This window comes from Tamandua tetradactyla, chromosome 14, assembly GCF_023851605.1.
Source record: "Tamandua tetradactyla isolate mTamTet1 chromosome 14, mTamTet1.pri, whole genome shotgun sequence".
NCBI lineage: Eukaryota > Metazoa > Chordata > Mammalia > Pilosa > Myrmecophagidae > Tamandua > Tamandua tetradactyla.
Window position 1 is genome coordinate 85,449,852 of NC_135340.1, and position 21,664 is coordinate 85,471,515.

The window sequence follows — 21,664 nt, forward strand, 5'->3', positions numbered from 1 at the left end:
GTAGCAGTGGTGAACCTAGTTTTTTCCAAAAAACTGAAAGGAAGCCACTGTGGCTAGAGTGCAGAGAGTAAGGAAGAGTAATACATAAGATAAGGCTTGAGACATCTGAAAGGGCCAAACTGCAGGGCCAAGTAGGTAATGTTAATGCCAAGGATTTTCTCTCCCAAGAAGAAAGTTTTCAGGGCTTTATTTCTGTTTAGAAAAGGTCACTCTTCAGAGTGGAAAATGGTTTGAATGAAAGTCAGAATTATGCAAGAGGCCACCTCTTGGCGGCAAACTCTTGTACAAATATTTGTAAGAGAGATAGTATCTTGACCTAGAGTAGTGGTAGTGGGGATAGAGATAATGTGGGTGGATCTGAACGACTAAGTGATGGTTCAGAACTGGGGTTTAGGAGAAAGGGAGATATGCATGACTTCTTGGTTTCTGGATTTGATAACAAGGTGAATAATGATACTGCTGAGATAGAGGGAACACTGAAAAAAGAACCAAGTTTAGATTTGTTTTGTTTGGAGGGCTAGGTGGAGAAAATCACGAGGTTGGTTTTGAAGCTTTTGAGTTTGAGATGCTTGTGAAACACCCTGAATAGGTAATTGGGTATATAGGATCAGAGGATAAGTTTAGGCTGGAGGAGAAAAGAATGTGTGAGTCATCTGCATTTTGGTGGTTATTGAAGTCACACAGGCAGGGCTGACATTGCTCAGGGGAAATGTTTTCAGGAGGTAGAGAAGAACCCCTAAGTTCTATCCTTTAGGAACTTTATAATATTTAATAGTGAATGTTTAAATGCTAAAGGAAAAGAATGAGCCTACAGAGGAGATGGAGAATTAGTGCCAGTAAGGGGGGCTGGAGTTGGAGGTAGATAAGAAAAGCCAAGAAAAGAGCTTCAAATAGAAGGGACATGTTAAACTGCATTAAATAGGTGTTTAGAGGTTAGGTATGTTGAAGTGTAAGAGATACCATTGGTAGTATTTTAAAGTCATGGGGGTGACTTTATCATCATGAAATGGTGGGAGTAGAAGCCGCATTATTGTGAGCTGGAGGTGAGACAGTGGAGATAGTGTTAACATGTTTAAAAACGATGGCAGGGGTCGGGCCATAGTGGTGCAGTGGCAGAGTTCTCACCTGCCACACTGGAGACCCAGGTTCAGTTCCTGGTGCCTACCCATGCAAAAAAAAAAAGCCAAGGCAACAACAACAAAAAATGATGGAGGGATCTTCTTGAGAGTAAATAAATAAATAAATAAAATACACAAGAGAAAGAAGGCATAATTAATAATGAATTGCATAGTTGGAGGAACTAACAGTAGATAGGAAAGATAGCTTTTTTTATTTAATGAAAGGATAAAAGGATTGGATGAGTATGTGGTACTGGAGAGATGAGTAAGTTCTGTTCTGATGACTTATGTTTGTGAGATAGGAAGTGAGGTAAATCTGAACTTGAGGGAAGAAATAGGGGCTTTGAGGAGAGTGGGAAAGGGGAAAAAGTTATTGCATAGACTTCTTGGTTTCTGGATTTGGTAACAAAGTGAATAATGAAACTGCTGAGATAGAGGGAACATTGAAAAAGAACTGAGTTTAGATTTGTTTCTCAGTAATTTAATAGTTTTATTCCTGTAAGTCCTGCATATTTTTAAAATCAGTTCCTGTTATTATTATTGCTATTGTAAATCTTTTTTTCTATTTTCTGAAAACTTTATTTATTATTGATTTATTAAAACTAATTATTTTTGACCATTTACCAAATTCACATATTGGTTCAATTTTAGTTCATATTGTGTGATTTCTAGATGGGCAGTTTTGAGTTTGGGATGTATCATTATACATATTTCTGCCATTATCTCATATTTTTGCAATTCTTCATTCTTGTGCTGGCTAGAACCTTCAGAACAATGTTAATGTGGGTGCTAGTGGACAGACTTGATAGATTCCTTATATTAAGGATGTAATGGCTATTAATTTTCCACAGAATTTAATTTAGGATGTATCCCTCTCTTCCTTTTTTACTGTGTTGGAAATGGATTTTGAATTTTATCAAAATCCTTTTTGACTTTTTGGGTTATATATTTTTTCCTTTGACTAATTAATATGTAGCTGTTAGGTTTTTAAAATCCTTTAAAATATTTTACTTCTAGTGTTACTTGGCATTCCCATCTCTTTTTTTCATCCTTTTTGAAGACAAGCTTGAAAATGCTTTTTTTGTGTGAAAAATGTAACCCACTAGGGAAGGAACAGGGTGTTTGTTATGAAATAGAAAAGAAGCCTGAAATGGGTTGGGTTTGGGGGGGATGGACATGTGGCTGCTGATCTGTCGCACTAGAGGAAGTAAGTGGGGAGCTTTGCAAGCCTCAGAGAAAAGTAAGTATCAACAGTGATTTTTTTTTTAACTTTTTTATTAATTAAAAAAAATTAACAAACAAAACATTAAGATATCATTCCATTCTACATATACAATCAGTAATTCTTAATGTCATCACATGGTTGCATATTCATCATTTCTTAGAACATTTGCATCAATTTAGAAAAAGAAATAAAAAGACAACAGAAAAAGAAATAAAATGATAATAGAGAAAAAAATATTATACATACCATACCCCTTACCCCTCGCTTTCATTTACCACTAGCCTTTCAAACTGAATTTATTTTAACATTTGTTCCCCCTATTATTTATTTTTATTCCATATGTTCTACTCTTCTGTTGATATAGCAGCTAAAAGGAGCATCAGACACAAGGTTTTCACATTCACAGAGTCTCATTGTGAAAGCTTTATCATTGTTCAATCATCATCAAGAAACATGGCTACTGGAACACAGCACAACATTTTCAGGCAGTTCCCTCCAGCCTCCCCACTACATCTTGAACAACAAGGTGATATCTACTTAATGCATAAGAATAACCTCCAGGATAACCTCTCCGACTCTGTTTGGAATCTCTCAGCCATTGACAGTCTCATTTCACTCTTCCCCCTTTGGTCAGAAAGTTCTCTCAATCCCTTGATGTTATTCTCAGCTCATTCTAGGGTTTTTCTCAGTCCTTTGATGCTGAGTCTCAGCTCACTCCAGGATTTCTGTCCCACATTGCCAGGAAGATCCACACCCCTGGGAGTCATGTCCCACACAGAGAGGGGGAGGGTGGTGAGACTGCTCATCATGTCAACAGTGATTTTAAGGTCTGTAGGTAAGCTCTTGTACTCCTCCTGATGTACATGTTGAAGACCTTCTTTTTGAAGTCAGTCATTAAAAGAAAATTATTCTTTCCCAAGCCCAGAGCTGTGATGGTATTAGGTTATTTTTAGATCACTTGTTTTAATTCAACTTGGGAAAACACTCTGAATAGCTCATGTAGGATCTGTTACTATTTTGCTGATAAATGTGTATGATTAGTTGCCTTTGAGAAATGTTATAAATATGGCTTTTGAAATGAAATGAATAGAAGAGCTAGTACGGTGCCTGAAGGAAGTAGGTAATCACTGCATTTGGCCTTTAATAGACTCATTTGCAGAGCAGTATTTTAGATACTAGTGTAAAGGGCATTTAATGAATTCATTGCCTTTTTATTGATTGATTGATTGATTGCGTGGGTAGGCACCGGGAATCAAACCTGGGTCTCCAGCATGGCAAGCAAGAATTCTGCCACTGAGCCACCATTGCACCATCCTTTTTTTTTTTTTTTTTAATTCATTGCATTTTAATTAGGGAGAATGTCTGGACAATTTTGAATAGAAAAAAGCATTTGACAGAAACATCAGTGTGGTATACAATATTTATCAATAGTTATATGTAATATTACATAGTTAATATTATAATAAATATTAAACTATCAATAGTTTGCAGGGTTAGAAGTAACAATAGAATATATTCTACATAGAAGAGGTACTGTGCTAATATTAAGCTTTGTGGGTTTTTTGTTTTTGTTTTGTTTTGTTTTTTTGCTACTGAACCCCTTTCATATAATGTAAAATTTAATTCCAGATTATAGATACAAATGGCATTTATTAATATCTCACATTCTTGTGCTTCTTTTTCTTCTCTGTTTGACTACATGCTTTAACTCGAAAGAACCTACCTTTTCACTAAACTTGTAGTTGTGGTTTCTACTTGATCTTTTCTTAAATATTTACGTAAAGCCTTAGGGTAATTCCAAGTTCAGAAGATTCAAGCTGTTAGTACATAATTTCAGTGTTAATTAGCATTTCTTTAGTTTTTATCTTTCCTTAAGTAAAGGTGAATACATTTTTTTTCCTTAAAAGAAGCTTTTTTTAAAAAAATAAATGAATAATAGGGGGAACAAATGTTAAAATACATTGAGTAGATTGAAATACTAGTGATCAATGAAAGGGAGTGGTAAGGGGTATAGGAAAAAAATAGGCGGAACAAAGTTTAAAATATATTGGGTAGATGGAAATACTAGTGGTCAATGGGAGGGAGGGGTAAGGGGTATGGTATGTATGAGTTTTTCTTTTTACTTTTTATTTTGTTTTCTGGAGTGATGCAAATGTTCTAAAAAAGTACCATGCTGATGAATATACAACTATGTGATGATACTGTGAATCATTGATTATATACCAAGAATGGAATGTTCATATATTAAGAATATTCATGTTTGTATGTTGTTATGTTTAAAAAAATAAAAATAAAAAGCTTTCCTCTCCAGAACATCAGATGGTTCCATCTCCCTACCCTATATTAGTGACAGACCCTTCCAATATGAGTAATTTAAAATTGCCATAGCCTAAACACCCCTAAAGAGAGGGGTGGAAAGGTCAAAGATGATGGTGAAGTTATACAGAGAAGATAGGATTTAACAAATGAATATGAATACTGAGTCATTAAATTGATATCTCTTTTAGTCTCCAGTATTTTAGAGCAGCTAGAAGTAAAAACCTAAAATTGTGGAATTGTAACCCTTGTCAAACTCTGAAATATGTTCTACAACTAATTGTGCTGTGCTTTTAAATTTATAGCTTTTTTGTATATATGTTATTTTTCATGAAAAGAGAAGGAAAAAACATCAGTTGTGATGATAAAAAAATATTTATCCTGTCTAGCCTCCTATATTCTGGAGCCGCTAGAAGGAAAAATCTGAGAGGATTGTGTGGTAGCCCATGACAGACTCTGGGATCTGTCCTGTATCCACTTGTTGAAGAGTGCTTTGAAAACTATTGCTTTTTTATTTCTTTGCTTTGTATTATGTTATACTATACAATAAAAAAAAGTTTAAAAGAAATAAAAAGCTCTTTTTTTTTTGGTTTTATGTTAGATTGTATGTTGTATGCTTTAAAATTTAGGAAAGATTTAAGATTAATTGTTCCTCATTAGAAAATAAAGTAGACTTACTTGACTCTTTATTTCCCCCCCAGAAAAATGTGCAGTATGTGAACATAGATAAATTTCTGAACTTTAAATGAAAATTTGACTATCAGAGAGTACTGCAGAATATTTTCTCTTGTTGCCAAAAGAGGGGACTGTATTTCCAAAAGTGTGAAATTTGAAAGTTGAAATGTGCATTCTATCAGGTTAGGAGGTTCAAAGCAAGTAGTAAGTGTGAAAGCTAGAACTGTAGAGTATTACACTGACCTTGGTCATTAAGTCCATTCTGACATTCATGCTCTTTCCTCTTGGGTTTCATTGCCTACTCTGTCACCAAGCAGTTGCATGATTATGAGCAGATTACTATCTTTTTGTGCCGCAGTTTTATCATGTGTTCATTAGAAAAGTGTGAGGTTTAATTGAAATAGATTGTATATGTTGAGAATGCTTCTAAAAGTCTATGTCGCTATAAAATATAAGATGGCAGTAATTATTCTTTTGCTTCTTTTCAAAGCTCTCGATCTTCCTCTTGATCTCAACACCAAATTGAAAGTGATCTTACTCATTTAGATCTCTCCTACTCTACAATAACCTCGGTCCACATTTATTACTCTTATCCAACCATGTGCCCCTCACTCTGCCTTTAATCCCCTTCTTCCACTGCCATCTCTGGGTAGTTCCTCTACTGGTAATGGAACTATCAGCTTCTCTTTGAAAACCTTTAATATTCCTACTGCTTGAAGAACTTTGTAGTGGCGATGTCCCTTGTAGGCTCTTTTCCAGAACTAGTTAGGCCTAGAGAGACGTTAAAACGTACAGATTAGGATACATTTCACAACTCATTCTCATTTGTAACTTTTTTTAACGCTCCTGTTTTAGAGATATGTTACCCATGAAATGTGGGTTATGATGACTTTAATGCCTTATTAGCCATGGGTTATATTTAGTCTTACTGATGTTCTTTTATGTAAGTACCTTGAACTAATTAGCTTCAGATATATAGGTAGTCAGATAATATAGAAGCATGACAGACCTGGGTTTAAATTCTGGCTTTGTCACTTGAAAGTTGTAAAATTAGGGCAAGTTATTATACTTCTCTATACTTTACTTTCCTCATCTTTATAAAAGTAGGTATAGGATCACCGTAGCAACTTTTTGACCAAGATAAAATGAAAACACCTAAGGTAGTGTCTTGGCACACAATAGGTGTTTTAACAAGTGTCAGTTTTCTTTTCCCTATCAGTGTGGGAGTGAAATAGATGTATTATTTACTTACATATGTTGTTTATTTTCTACATCTTTTTTTTTTCCAGAATTATTCCATGGCAGTGTATCTTGTAAAACAGTTGTCCTCAACAGTTCTTCTTCAGAGGTTACGAGCAAAGGGAATAAGGAATCCGGATCATTCTAGAGCTTTAAGTACGTATGATAAACTTATTTCGTTTATGCAGCTGAAACATTTTTTAAAGGTGGAATGAATAGAAATGGACTGCAGCAAGATTGTGAAAAAAGGGAAGTTCTCTTTGCACTCTATTTATAAATAGTATATTTAAAATGACTTGACAGAGTAGTATTTTCACAACTTGAGAAATATTAGCACTTGTCTGTTTACCAGAGCTGATCATAGAAGATTGAAAACACTGAGAACACATTTTGAGTTAGAGTAAAACAAGATCCAGTAGTAGTTTTAATGTCCTTGTCATGACCTAAATTTTATAGTCTATTTAACTGGTCTTAAAATTAACTTTGTAAACTAAATACATGAACATGGGAGAATATTTTACTAAAATGTCATAAAATAAATAATTATTTAGGAAATTCTAGGAGATGTGAAAGAAATCTTGGCATATGTTTCAAGAGGATTATTTTAGATTTAAGTTTATCCAGGGAAAAAATGTACAAGATTGTAAATGACTACAACCCTGTATTAACAAACTATAAAGAGAGTCAGTGTGTTGATAAAAATAGTAATTAGTGGACTTTGCCATTAATTAATTAGGTGAACTTGAACAAGTCACTATACTCTTAGTTTCTTATTTTTCATCTGTAACAAGAGGTTTGGATTATGTGACTTGTAAAGTCTCTCCCGGGTCTGGATTCATAGGTGTGAATTATTGGGTCATTCATTTTGACCTGTTGAATTGAGCTGTAGTAAGGTCTGCAAATTGACTATTCTATTTTTGATAGCTAAGGTCAGAGGTCAATGGCCTTTCCAAAGAGGTCGACTAAGTCTTTTCTTTATTATCTTTGTGAGAGGTATATTTTTCATGGATGGATTTGGGGGAAGAGACTGGATGCTTATGAAACGATCTTTTATAGGCAGGGAGTTAGATAGCTACCCTTTAAGGATCCTTGATGTGAGTTGGTTAATGAACCCCACTATCAGATTTGTAGTTAGGAACTCTCTAGTAGAAAGGACTAAGGTAGTACAACCAACTATTTCTTACACTTCTCTTTGTAGTATTGCTTTTGTTTTCCTCAGACCTGTTTCTATACCAGAGTAAAAGATCCCTTACCTCTGAATATCAGTATACCCTCAATAGTTCATTGAAGGATTTGGCAATATTCAAAAGACTCTTTTAAAAATGCAAATAATCCTTAGTCAAGGAGAGCATACTTCTGATTAATGCCTCTGCAGGCACTTCTTGACAGACAATGGAGAGCCCTTATAAAGGGGCTGGAGGAGTGGAGGCACCATTGACTGGGAAGGAGGAGATAGTGGGGATCCCAAAAGAAGAAAAGGGACAGAAATCTACCTTGAAGAAGAGTACAAGGAGAAGAACTTCCCTGTTTCACAATCTTGCTATAGTCCATTTCTATTCATTCCACTGAGCGTCTTACATATTTGCCACATAGTGCTAGAGTCTCATCTAATCAGAAAGCATTATGGACTTATGTGAGCCCCATGTGAGAAAAGGAACACCAAGAAATAAGGCAGGTAAAGTTGGTATGTAAAATATTAGTAATAATAATAATAACAGCAAGCTGTCTTTGCTGAGGCTCATTACTCTTCTCCAGTTGTCGCTGTAGCACCATCTGCAGGGAGAGTGGGAATGTAAGCCTGAATTATTTTCTCCAAGGAACCACAGTTAGCCACTATTAAGGAGAAAAGACTATTTCAGTTCTGATGTAGTACTGAAGGTGGAGAGGAGTTACAGATGGGGTGGGATTTATGTGGCATTTATATCATCTTAATTATTGGCCTAGGGCACCAATGAAACGGTTGGATCCCACCAATAAGAAATTTGTTCTAATTGACTTAAGACAAATGTTGTTAACCTTTATACTATTTATAAAGAAATAACTTTACCAATAAATTAATTGTCTAATTAAGAGATTATTTTAAATGACTTGACGGAAGAAAATATTGGCAGGTATTTCAGATATTTTTAGCGAGTCAGTTTACCCACATTCTTTGTCTTGTCTTAAGTCTTGGTTACTGAGTTTTTTTGTCTTATCAATAAATTCTACTGGCAAAGTTGTATTAATAAGTCAGGTACTTTATGCTCTTAAAAGTAGATAGTTTTTAGGCTTTTCACTAAATAGGAAATCCATTTTCTAATTCATTTGATTCAGTGGGTTTTTATCTTGTGGTTTCCACTTTTTTTACATAAAGTTATCACCTCTAGTTGGCCAGGTCCCTCTCTCCTCCTTCCCAGTCCCCTTCAACGGTCACTTCAAACCTGGGCCACACTCTACTCAAACACTATACCCTCTCTCTCAGCACACTGCCAGCACAAGAAAATTGGGGCTACCAGATGTGAGTTCTCTTAACTGCCCACTTCTTCCCCAGTCTTTATACCACTGTAACTACCTTTCAGTGTACCCATCTTTGCTTAAATCCCTTTGATCTCCGTGGGGAATGTCTCTTTCTTGCTGAAGATTAATCTTTTATTCACTATTTCTACTCCATCAAGAAATTATATTGAGATCCAGGTACAGGAGAATATAGCATTAAATAAGACAAATATTGTCTCCGCATCCCTCAGAAGCTTGCAGTCTGGTGGGAAAGATGGGTATTCAGTAATAACACAAGTCATTAAGGAATTTCAGTTGTGACATGTGCCTAAGAAGAAAGACAGGGAACTTTGTGGTGGTACAACAGAGGACCATAGGTCTCTTTGATGATATGATGTTTAAGACGAGATTTATAAGGATGAAGAGGAGCTGAGACCCAAGATTGGAAGGGAATATGCCAAAGAAGAAACCAGTTGAGCTGGTGTAGAGAGAGAAGAGGGAGAGTGACCAGAGATATAGACACAGGATGAGTTCATTTAGATGATAGGAAACCATTAAAGCATTTTAAGCAGAGGAGTGACATGACCATGCTTGAACAATTAAAATTTCACAATTGAGGATTTAATTGAAGGGGGTCAAGGCTAATGTGCTGCGGCTTGTTAGGAAACTATTGCAGTAGCCTAGGCAGGTGGTGGTGGTGTCTTGGATAACGATGATAGAATGGAAATAGAAGGTGGTGGATTTGAGAAGTATTAAGGTTAGGAATGGTGATTGACTATATGTGGGGAGTGAAGCAAAAGAAGATTATATGTGGGGAGTGAAGCAAAAGAAGGCATTAAGGATAAGTTTTAGGTTTCTTAATAAAGCACCTAGGTTACATAGTGGTTCCATTTCCTAACATGAAAACCAGTATTAAAAAGATCAGGTTGCAGGGAACATTCAGAGTACACACTTTTGGTGTTTGAGATGTCTGAGACATTGAGGTGGGAATTGCTTAGGAAACAGTATTATGATACCTGACTCCCTTATTTATCTGCTCTTTGTCCTGTGTTTTAGTTCTTCTTTCCCTATAGGCCTTTTTTGTCAGCCTACTTTATTTACTTTATTCAGTCTCCTCTTTCCTTTTAAAAAAGGAAAACAAGCTCCTCTCTAGATACAGATCTGTGTCCTTCTTCTTGTCCTCATCCTAGTTCTTGAAAGACCATCTACACTTGCTTCTTCTATCTCCTTGGTGCAACCTATCATGGTTTCTCTTTAACCCCCATCATTCCACTGCAACATGTCTTGCAGACGTGATCAGTGACAGCCTGATTGCCAAATCAGTTTTCATCTTGGTTATTTTTGCTGCATATGATTCCAGCCACTTTCTCCTTGAGATTCTCTCCTCCCCTCTTCTGTTAGCACCAACTCCCAGATACGTATCTTTCCCTTGAATTTTAGACTTGTATAGCTAGCTAACTGCTTCACTTAAAAATTCAGTGGTTCCTCAAATTTTCAAGTATTTTAATCTGAAGTCAGCAAGTCCTATCTAACTTAACAGCCTGAATGTTTCTAAAATCTGTCTCTATTCCTGTTATCACTGCCCTTATTTAAGTTCTCATATTCTGCCTTTATTTTTTTAAGAAAACCTATATCTTAAATCTCTCCTTTCTTGACCCTTCTTTATATCTCTTCTCTGGCAACCTAAAGGATTTATACAGATCTAGTCTTGCCATTTCTTATATTCTATGGCTTTTAAAAACCAATAGGATAAAAACTCTAACTTCTTTAGCATGACATAGAACTTTCCATGACATGACACCTGTCTGTTACTTTCTAGCCTCATCTATCTCATATTTTACATTCCAAAAAATTATTGAAATTGTTTTATTGTCTTTTCCTCACTGCTTTACCAATATTCTCTATGCCTCAAAACCTTCCTACTGCTTTCTTTGTTTGACTCCAGTTCAGCTTTCATTTTTCACTTTTTCCTGGAGGCATCCCCAGCGCCTCAGAGTGGAGGAGTGTGGTTTTTCAGTTAGCATCCTAAACATACTTTCATCAGAGCACATTTAAGAGATCTTACATTGAGTTTCTATACACTGTGCTAGACTGTGAGTTCCTTTGAGAGAAACTTTAATTTTATTTTTCTTTGAATTCTGCACACTTAACACAGTGCCTGGCACATAGTAGACCCTCAAATTTTTGTGGAAGTAAACTGCTGAAAGGAGATCGAGAGTAAAAATCAGGTCTTGGTGCCTCAGTTTCCTTGCCTATAAAGCAAAGCATTGGACTTGGTATGTTAGTTGTGTCTAGCTTTTAAATTCTGAAGGGCTGAATATAAAATAATCTGATATTAATGGAGGATAGAAATTATTTTTTGAAAAGAATCCCTAGAACAATACTGTTAGCACAGCCTGTGATGGTGGAAATGTTTGTCTGCACTGTTCCGTATGGTAGCCATCAGCCAGTTGTGACTATAGTACACTTGAAATGTAGCTAGTGCAACTAAGGAACTGAATCCTAAATTTCATTTAAATTTAAATATAGTCACCTATGGCAAGTGGCTAGATTCACATAGCTCATGACAACAGAGATTAAAAGCAAATTTAATTTTTAAACATGACCACTTATAATTGTATTATAGGTTATATTAACATTGTTATCATTGCACATCACAATAACACAAGAAAATGTTAACTCCCAGATGACTTACTACGTGTTGGTTTATTACAGCAAGATGAATTACATGTGTTTTTGTTTTTCACTCCCTGGCCCATAGAGGTTAAGTACTTTTCATTTATTTTATTTTTCTTCTTCTATACTTTCTTGTGATTAAATTTAATATAAGCTTTTAAGTTTTTTCTCTTCTTCCCACCCTTCCTTTTTTCCTTTTCATCATGTTTATTAAAGTATAATGTACAAGCAGTAAAAACTTGTCCTTTTTAAGAATATAGTTTGCTGAGTTCTACAAAAGTATGTGATCATATAACTACTGGCACAATCAAAATATAGAGCATTTCCTTTACTCCACAAAGTTCCCTCATGACCCTTTGCGGTCAATACCGATTCCCTTGCCTCCAGTCCTTGTTAACCATTAATGTGATTTAACTGTCCCTGTACTTTTTCCAGAATGTCAGATAATTGGAATCTTATATATAGCCTTTTGTGTTAGTCTTTGGCTTCTTTCACTTAGTATAATCCTTTGGAGATTTATCCATGTAATTTCCTGTATTAGTAGTTTTTGTTGTTGTTGTTTTTGCTGAGTAGTATTTCATTTATCTGTACCATAATTTATTTATTCATTTATTAATTGATGGGCATTTGGATCATTTCCAATTTTTGATATTTTGAATAAAGCTTCTATAAACATTTGCATTTTGCATATGGATGCACTATTTTTGTGGATCAATATTTTCATTACTGTTGCATGATTACCTAGGAGTAGGGATGGCTGTGTCATATGGTATATAATAAATGTACAGAAATAGTTTGGCAGTTTCATATAAAATGGATATACCAATTTTGCTTTTGTATCAGCAGTGTATACAATTTCCAGTTGTTCCACATCCTCACCAGCACTTGGTATTGTCAGGTTGATTTGATTTTAACCATTCTGGTTGGTATAAATTTGCACTTTCCTAATGACTGATAATGTTAAACATTAACATCATTAGTTATTTTAACGTATTTATTTGTCATCTTTATAGCTTCTTTTAGTGAAGTATCTGTTCAGATATTTTGCCCATTTTTGTAATTGGGTAATTTGTCATCTATTGAGTTGTGAAAGTTCTTTCTATATTCTAGACAAGACTTAATAAAACAGATGTGTTCTGCAAATATTTTCTTCTGCTCTGTGACTTACCTCTTTATTTTCTTATCAGTGTCTTCTAAAGAAGAGAAGTTTTTTATTTTGATGAGACCTATTTTATCAATTTTTTCTTTTTATACTTGTTCTAGTTTGCTAGCTGCCAGAATGCAATATTCCAGAAACAGAATGAGTTTTAAAAAGGGGAATTTAATAAGTTGCTAGTTTACAGTTCTAAGGCTGACGAAATGTTCCAATTAAAACAAGTCTATAGAAATGTCCAATCTGAGACATCTAGGAAAAGATACCTTGGTTCGAGAAGGCCGATGAAGTTTAGAGTTTCTCTCTCATCTGGAAAGGCACATGGTGAACACGGTCAGGGTTTCTCTCTTGTCTGGAAGGGCACGTGGCAAACAAGGCATCATCTGCTAACTACTTCTCCTGGCTTCCTGTTTCATGAAGCTCCCCAGGAGGCATTTTCCTCCTTCATCTCCAAAGGACGCTGGTTGGTGGACTCTGCTTCTCGTGGCTATGTCGTTCTGCTCTGCTGTCTCTGAATCTCTTATTCTCCAAAGTGTTCCCTCTTTTATAGAACTCCAGAAACAAATCAAGACCAACCCAAATGGGTGGAGACACATTTCCCCCAATCCAGCTTAACAACCGTGCTTGATAGGGTTACATCTCCAGGGAGATGGTGTAATTACAGATTCAAACATATAGTATTGAATAGGGATTATTCTGACTTTATGAAATGGGATTTAGATTAAAACATGGCTTTTCTAGGGGACATACATCTTTTCAAACCAGCACAATACTTCATGGCTTTTATGTAGTAAAAAATCTTTGTCTAATCCCAAGGTCACGAGCATTTTCTTATAATATTTTTCTCAAAAAAGTGTTTATCCTATGTCTAAGTTGATAGTAACCTCTGAAATCAGCTGGCTTTGCTTTTCTTTTTCAAAATTATTTTGACCATTCTAAGTTTAATATATAAAAAGATAATACGTAATGACCAAATACGAATTATTCCATTTATGCGAAATTGATTCAACATTTGAAAATCAAGCAATATAATTCACCTTCTCAACAAATTAAAAAGGAAAAACCATATGAGCTTCTCTATAGATGCAGAAAAAGCATTTCACAAAATTCGACATGCTTTCATAATAAAACTCTTAGCAAAATAGAAAGGGAACTGCCTCAGTTTGGTAAAGGGCTTCTAGAAAACGCCTACGGCTAATATCACGGTTAACAGCAAAAGGCCTGATTGCTTCACCTTTAAGATCAGGAACAAGGCAAGGATATCTGCTCTTAATACTTCTATTCAACATTGTTGGAGATCTTAACCAGTACAGTAAAACAAAGGAAAGAAAAAATACTGGAAATGAAGAAATAATGTCTTTATTTGAACATGTTATTGTCAACATAGAAAAAAATCCCAGAAAATTAATAAGTACTAAAATATGTGAGTCTAGCAAGGTTGCACAATGTAGTCAATGTATAAAAAATAGGTATATTTCTATTAGCAAAGCACAATCAGAAATGAAAATTCAAAATAATTGTAATTAAATAGTAATGTCTAAAAACCCAAAATTCTCATGGATACAGCTAGTAAAATACTTGTAAGATTTGTATCCTGAAAACTACAAAACGTTGCTGAGAAAAATTAAAAGACCTGAATAAATGGAGCAATAATACATGTTTATGGATCAGAAGGCTCAGTATTTTCAAGATGTCATTTCCATCCCAGTTGATCTGTAGATTCGGTGCAGTCCTAATCAAAATCCCAGCAGGTTTTTCTAAAAATAAAAATTGACAAGCTGATTTAAACAAATTCTCCAACTCTGAAGAGAAAATGAATGCACAAATAATTTTTTTAAGTATTAATAGATAACATTTTCTGAGTATTTTTACTATATATCAGGTTGTTTTTAAGCATTTTGTATTTATTAACTCATTTAATCTTTAAACAACCCTGTGAGGTACTTAGTGTTCTTATTTCTATTTACCAAACGATGAATCTGAGGCATAGAAAATTTAAGTGACTTGTCTAAGGTATATAATTATTAAAGAGCTTGAATGAAGGGTCGGACGTAGAACCTGTGCTGTTAACACATGCTCATGTTGGCTCTTTTATTTCAGTTTCTTCTCTAAGTACTGAAGACTGAACTTTCTTTGCTTTAGGTTAAGTTATGACCAGTGCTTTTGTGCTTCATTTAAGTGGAAATTTAAATAGGCAAAGTCCAAATTGATTTACTGTTCCCATAACTGTGTGGGTGGGTGGATGCTTAGTGGGGTTGTTGGTGAAGGCGTGCACAATGGTTAGTAATCACATTAGAATTCTATCTGCATGTTTATTTTGTATGGCAATTATCTGTTGCCTTTTTTTTTTTTTTTTTTATCTTGTCAGGACAGTCGCTTTATGAGACAGGCAGGGACCTGGCCCTGCAGCCCAGCCGGGGGACAGGCTTGAGGGGGGGGGTGTCTGGGAACAGAGCTTCTGGAGGGGGCCCTACAAGACCCCATATCCCTCCCTCTTCTTTCCAGGGGCCCCACATAGGGCTGAGGGGTGGCCCTGGGCCAGTCCTGTGCAGGAGCCTCAAGGAACAAAAAGCGAGTTATGGCCTGAGAGCCGCAGTCAATAAATTATGGTCAGAAAATCAGAGGCTGGTGACTGGGGCTGGAACAAGTAGAGGCGGGTCTGGCTCTGAGGCCCTGGGCCCAGGGTGGTCGGGCAGATGGAAGGGGTCTCCCATGAAGCTCAGAAGAAAGGCCGGGTGGGTGCTGATGGAGGTGGTCACCTGGGCACTTCAGGGGGATGCCGGGTGGGATCCGAGCCCGCCGCGATGGGATCTGAGGCGGGGCCAAGGAGGGGTCATTGTTGGCAAACACACTCTGGGGCCTGGGCCGGGATGGGATGGTGGGTGCTGCAAAAGAGGCTGCTGTGCCCACAGGCATAGGAATTGGGGGGTGCCCCGGAGTGGGGCCCCTATCTGTAGCCTTTAATAAGTTATAAAGTATCTTTACAAGAAAGGTTTGCTAAGATTGGACCTGTAATGGCATAAGCATACTTTTTATAATTTACATGTGGTATTAATTATAATGCATAAGCATGTGGTAACTATATTTTCCAAACTCAAAACTAAGGATTTTAGGCCTTTTCAGGTGTGAGAGGCAATCTGTAAAATATATAAACTTTGAAATTTGGGGATTTCTAGCCATTAAATGATTTTTTTTGTTTGGCATTAGAATCACATCTGGAACATCCCCGTTCACTTTCATTCAGTCCCTCTTTTCCATTCTGTTTCAGTGGGTTTAGTGTTTGGTACAGCTATAAATTAGAAAGCTCTGTAGTTAATTCTGATGTGCGTCTTAGTTGAGAATCACTGATTTATGGAAACAATTGGATAAAATATTCGAGATTTGGACCATCTAAAAATATCCAGACAATAAGGTCACCATATTTAATAAAGGCAGGACTCCTTATTTTCATAAGTGGTCTTCAGTACAACAGACATCTAATCTGAAATCATTCTTTGTTATCTGTGTGCTTTTCTCTACTATATGTTATCTGTCTAGTCACACTTAGTTGTGCCATAGCTCTGAAATTCCATGAATGCCTATACACGCAACCACTCCACTTGAGTTCGCCTTATACAATATAGACTTTGAAGTTATCGTTGAAACTATTTCTAAAATTATGGTATATTGTACTTAACTATTTCCAGTGTTACCTATAATATTTTGTTGACTGAAATTTTCAGAGGTAACAGATGCCTCAGCTTTCCAGATTAAGAAGTATAAAGAGCCTTGTTATAATAGATTGTAGGAGAATAACAGAATAGACAGTAAAAGATAAAATTATTAGTGCCTTCTCTCTTAAGAACCATAGGAAGTTTGAATTAACAAGACTTAGAGATTATCTGGTGTGGATTCTTATTTTGTTATAAGTAAAATTAATATCAGAAAAGTGGACTGACTTCCACAAGACGCAATGAATGTATAGATAAACAAATGTAGATCTTAATTTATGGCATAAAAATAACAAGCAGTTGAACTTCTTTTCTTTTCATAGTTTAAAGTTAGAATTATGTGTATATTAACTGAGCTTTCAAAAGTTCATAAATATTATTTTTTATAGTTGCTGTTCATTAATTTACTTTAAAATAGAAGAGCCAAAATAATGTTAGTCATGGTTTAAATAAAATCTCCACCCAGTATCTTAGAATTATAAAAGTAATAGGGCCTGCCATCATTTGACTATGTCAACCTGCTATAGAAATTTGTTATTACATGCCTGGAACTGTAGTCCAGTTTTCTGGAAACTCACAGAAATGTAGTCTGTCTATAGAAATACAATTATTTTCCTTCCTTTGTTTATTGTAGAAGTCATAGGCCATATAGTTTTTATTTTCCCATTCAAGTGATTGAAAAATAATTGAGCAGATTAGATTTAGTTCCTTTTTATAAAAAAGAGGGGGAGTTAATTTTTTAACTTCGCCCCCCCCTTTTTAATTGTTGCATTAGTGAAGTATCTTTAATAAACCTATTCTATTTGTTTGTTTCTTTTCTCTTCAATGACTATCAGTTAAAGAGAAATTGACTGCAGATCCAGACAGTGAAATAGCTACAACCAGCCTAAGGGTTTCTCTACTCTGTCCAGTAAGTATGAACTGATACTTGCTATCCAGAAGGTATAACATACATTTCCCTTTTTTTAATATTATTTCTAGATGTTTTGTTTACTTTAAAAATATGCTCATCTTTGTTCAGTTTGTGAAAATGGAAGTTATTATTGTTTAGGCATATGATATGGAATCTAGAAAAGTTCATAAAACTTCTCGTAGTAAAAGATTCTAAATATTACTTATATTTAATGCTTTTTTTCTCCGGCTCAAGTATAAATTCTCAAAATAAGGAATGTTTATTATCAGTGTATTTATAATAATTTCATCTTTTAAAATAGTATCCTTCTGAATAAAAATCTGGTTATGATTACCCACACTTTCGATTTAACTGTTTTGCTAACATTGACTGCGTTATGCGACTCTAACAATTAAAAGCTATTCAGCCTGAATAAATGGATTTGTTATGCATATAAAAATAACCTAGAAATATTTTTAAATCGGAAAATGTGGTCACAATCAGTCATTTGTTAGAAATAAATATAAGGTCCTCTGTCTTACCAAATGATTAAATGTGTAGTGAAAAAGTCTCCAGAAAAATGTCTCATTAAGGATTATCCTTAACTACCACCTCAAAGTTAGGCCTACCAATAATAGGAGTGATAATTGACTATGGCTTTCATACTAAAATATTGAAAAATTAATAGTAAATTACTTTGACATTTTGATTACCTTTTGTTCTAAAATTAATCAAATTAATTATTTAAATTGGTGGAAGGAGTATGTATGAAGAATAAGAGGACGCATCTGTTTCCTGATTTGACTGAAATTGTTTGGGCCTGATATTGAGAGCTATTATTTCAATATTAATTGAAATCTAAGATGTAGTCATTGTAATCTTAATAAAAAACAAAGAATTTAAATGAACTAAATCTAAGTGTTATTAGTACTGTATATTAGTCTTTTGGAATTTGTAAAGCCTCAAACACAGTATGAAAAAGTCATTAGCTCTTGAACTGGTCTATAATACTGTACTTTACACAGCCCTTTAAAACTAAGGCATTTTTGTTTTTGTTTTTATAATTATTAAGGTTATTCTTGTTCACTATAAAACTTTTAGAAGTTACAGCAAAAAACACAATGAAGTTAATCAAAACCACCATGTCCTATTATTTCATGAATATCCTTCTATTCTTCCTATATCTTTTTTCTTTATTACTCTTTATAATTGATGTTTTTCTTATGTAAAATATTGTTCTTAAAAATTCTAGTCAGGGCGGGCCACGTTGGCTCAGCAGGCAAGGACGCTTGTCTGCCATACCAGAGGACCCGGGTTCGATTCCCGGTGCCTGCCCATGTAAAAAAAAAAAAATTCTAATCAGATAAATATTTTAACAATTTATGTTGTAAAGGAAACTGTTACTTTTTAGCATTTAGAAAAATAGTTCACAGACCAGGGAAGTGGAAGGTGGGAAGATGATTTAAATACACACACACATTCACATATCCCACCCTCTTTCTCCCAGATCCTGATGTAGCAATGCATATTTGTTCTTTGCCATTCCATTATAATACCAATTTGAGTGAATACAATAATTTTAGAGAAGTGACTAAGCTTTTAAATGTATGTATTAATACATTTAATATTTATAACATTTAACATTTATGTGAAGCTATTATGTGTATAATTATACTGCTCCAATATAGATCTTGTAAGTTGTAAGTTTTTATTAGTGGAACTAGTTTTGAATTTTATAGTTAGGAACTGTTAGCTGTATTGTTAGGAAATAATCATATTTTGCTTCTTACCCCTTTTAATCTAGTGGGCCAGCTTTTAATTTTCTTCCGGTATCCCCCTGTTTCTCTTCTTTTAGTTCCAACAGTTTTAGTAGTTCATTTTAAGTATCTGCTTTCAAAATTCAGGTTATATCCATATCTATGTAACTGTGTGTGTGTGTGTGTGTGTGTACACATACATATATATAATCTATAATTATAATAATTTTATGGATTCCTTTTTGGTTAAAGGCAGAGAATTGCTTTACAATTGTTCTGGAATAGTAACAACATATATTTTAGATCCATTCTTATTCAAAACTTAAATTCAGTCCTGACAACTCATCTACTTACCAAATTTATAAACTAATGAAAGAGATTGTTCCCTTTGAAATATGTAACTCACTGTGTATTTGAATTGTCCTTGCTGTGAAGTACAAAGCTCAAAATAAATGAGTTTCTTTTGTTTATATGCCGTTTAGTTAAAGGCAACAAAAATAATTAAAAATGCTTTTGCTTTTAGAAGGAAATTTTAAATTCTGAATTAATAAAAGTAGAGCGGGAAGAATCTTTGAGAATCTGCTTTGTGTGTGAAAAGTTCCCATGCCTGTAAACCGGAATTTATGTGACTTGGAGTTGATAGAAGGGGGAAAAAAAAAGTACTTTAGAAATTTACATATGAGATAATAAAAATTCATGAAATTACTCTTAATGTCACATTTCTCCCTTTTTATAAGGAAAAAATACATCCTTTATTAATTTTTAAGGGATCATTTTTATAGAAGCTGTTTTAAGCTTATCTGGGGTGTTTTCTCCTGCAGCATCATCAGTTAGCTCAAATGTAGTTTTATCGTAAGGCTAGGAGCAATAGAAAACCCATTGTGAGTTATTTTCAAAGCCTGTATCCACAAGTGATGCAAATATCTGTGACATCCTATGAAGGAAGAAGGGAAATTTGTAATCATGAGATGAAGATGTTCAAAGCTCAGTTTCCCCCCTGATACTGTTTAGAGAAGATCCTTGTCCAGTTGTCAGATAAATATTGGAATTTAGTGATTTTTTTTAAAACATCAGAGATCTGAGGAGGGTTATCACATAATTGTGATTCTTTAAAAAGAGACAGTTGTGTGATAGCTAATAAACAGTATATTTTAAAATGAACTTTTTACGTTAGTGTACCCATTTGTCAGTGTCCTTTCTGCATCGTTTAAGTATCTGTGTTCCTTAAAAACTCTGTAGTCAGTGTGGCTGATCATAAGGTTTTTAGAATTACTTTCTTACTAAAAAGATATGAACTAACAGCTTGCTGGGGATTATGGGGATAAAAGGTATGTGAGATGAAGACATTTGAAATAGCTGCTTGGATTTTGAGGCTATCTTTACTTCTTATCTCCTTATCCATTTTCCTCATAAACCATCAGAAGTAGCATATTAGTTATGCAGTCCATCAGCCTTGTGTACTATTATCATATTTGGCTAGAATTTTTAGCCAAGGTTTTTTCTGTTTAGTATTAGAGCAATATTAAAAATACCTACCCAGTAGGAACTTGCATTTTTTCAGGTAAGGTAAGGTCTGATTTAAAATATTAAAACTTCACACCATCAGTTGTTTGGAAAATGTTTCTGAAGTAATGCAGTATATCATGTCTAATGGTAAATAGGTGATTTTTCTGTTGAAATAGCTAGTTTGTTCTTTTTGGCCTTTTCATCAGGCACTTCTGTAAATCAAATCATAAAAATTGCATAGAGGTATAGTGAAGGAGTAATGAGGCTGCCTAGTGCTGTGTGAGCATAGAAGAGAAGAATGACTGAGCCTGAGGTTTGCGTGACTCCTGCTCGGTTACAAAGTGATTTAAAGCAATGTGCTTTGATTAATAATGTATAACATTTATTATAAGCATATATATAATTTAATTCCCACAGTTTTATGATATAGATGCCATTTTTATCCCTATTTTAGAAAAGTGAGGCTCAGGTAGAGACTAAACAGCACTCAAGATTCACACATTTAATAAGCAGTGGGGCAAGGATTCAAACCTATTAGTCTTCTTCTAGAACTCACACTCAAGACTTCCTTGTAAAGTGCTGTGTATAACCTGCACAACTTCCATAAATAATACCTCCTAAAACTGCTCAGTGTGCACAGCTTAAGTCTTTGGTACACTTAGAGTGTCTTCCTGCTGTATACAGCAAGTATATGTCTAAGTGCCTGGGATAAGGAGATGAGTCTAACATATTTCTAGGAAGAGGAGACATACCCAAATAAATATTATAATGAAATGTTATTGGATGCATGGATAGAGTTGGGAGCACAGACAAAGGAGCTATCAGTTCTCTCTGTTGCTCCCTCCTGCCCATTCTTCTTATATTATAAACAAGTAATACTACTCCCTTCTGGTAAGTGTTCACGGCACATTCTGGATCTTTT

The 21,664-nt window shown here is 34.8% G+C and overlaps 1 protein-coding gene across 3 annotated transcripts in view; it reads left to right on the plus strand.

Annotated features, from left to right (window-relative positions):
* Nucleotides 1–21,664, plus strand: part of PIAS1 (protein inhibitor of activated STAT 1) — a 147,798-nt gene that overhangs the window by 110,091 nt on the left and 16,043 nt on the right. For all 3 annotated transcript variants that reach the window (XM_077128327.1, XM_077128329.1, XM_077128328.1), the window contains exons 7-8: nucleotides 6,624–6,729; nucleotides 17,424–17,497. In XM_077128327.1, the coding sequence (XP_076984442.1) occupies nucleotides 6,624–6,729; nucleotides 17,424–17,497 (180 nt within the window). The remainder of the gene's footprint in view (nucleotides 1–6,623; nucleotides 6,730–17,423; nucleotides 17,498–21,664) is intronic.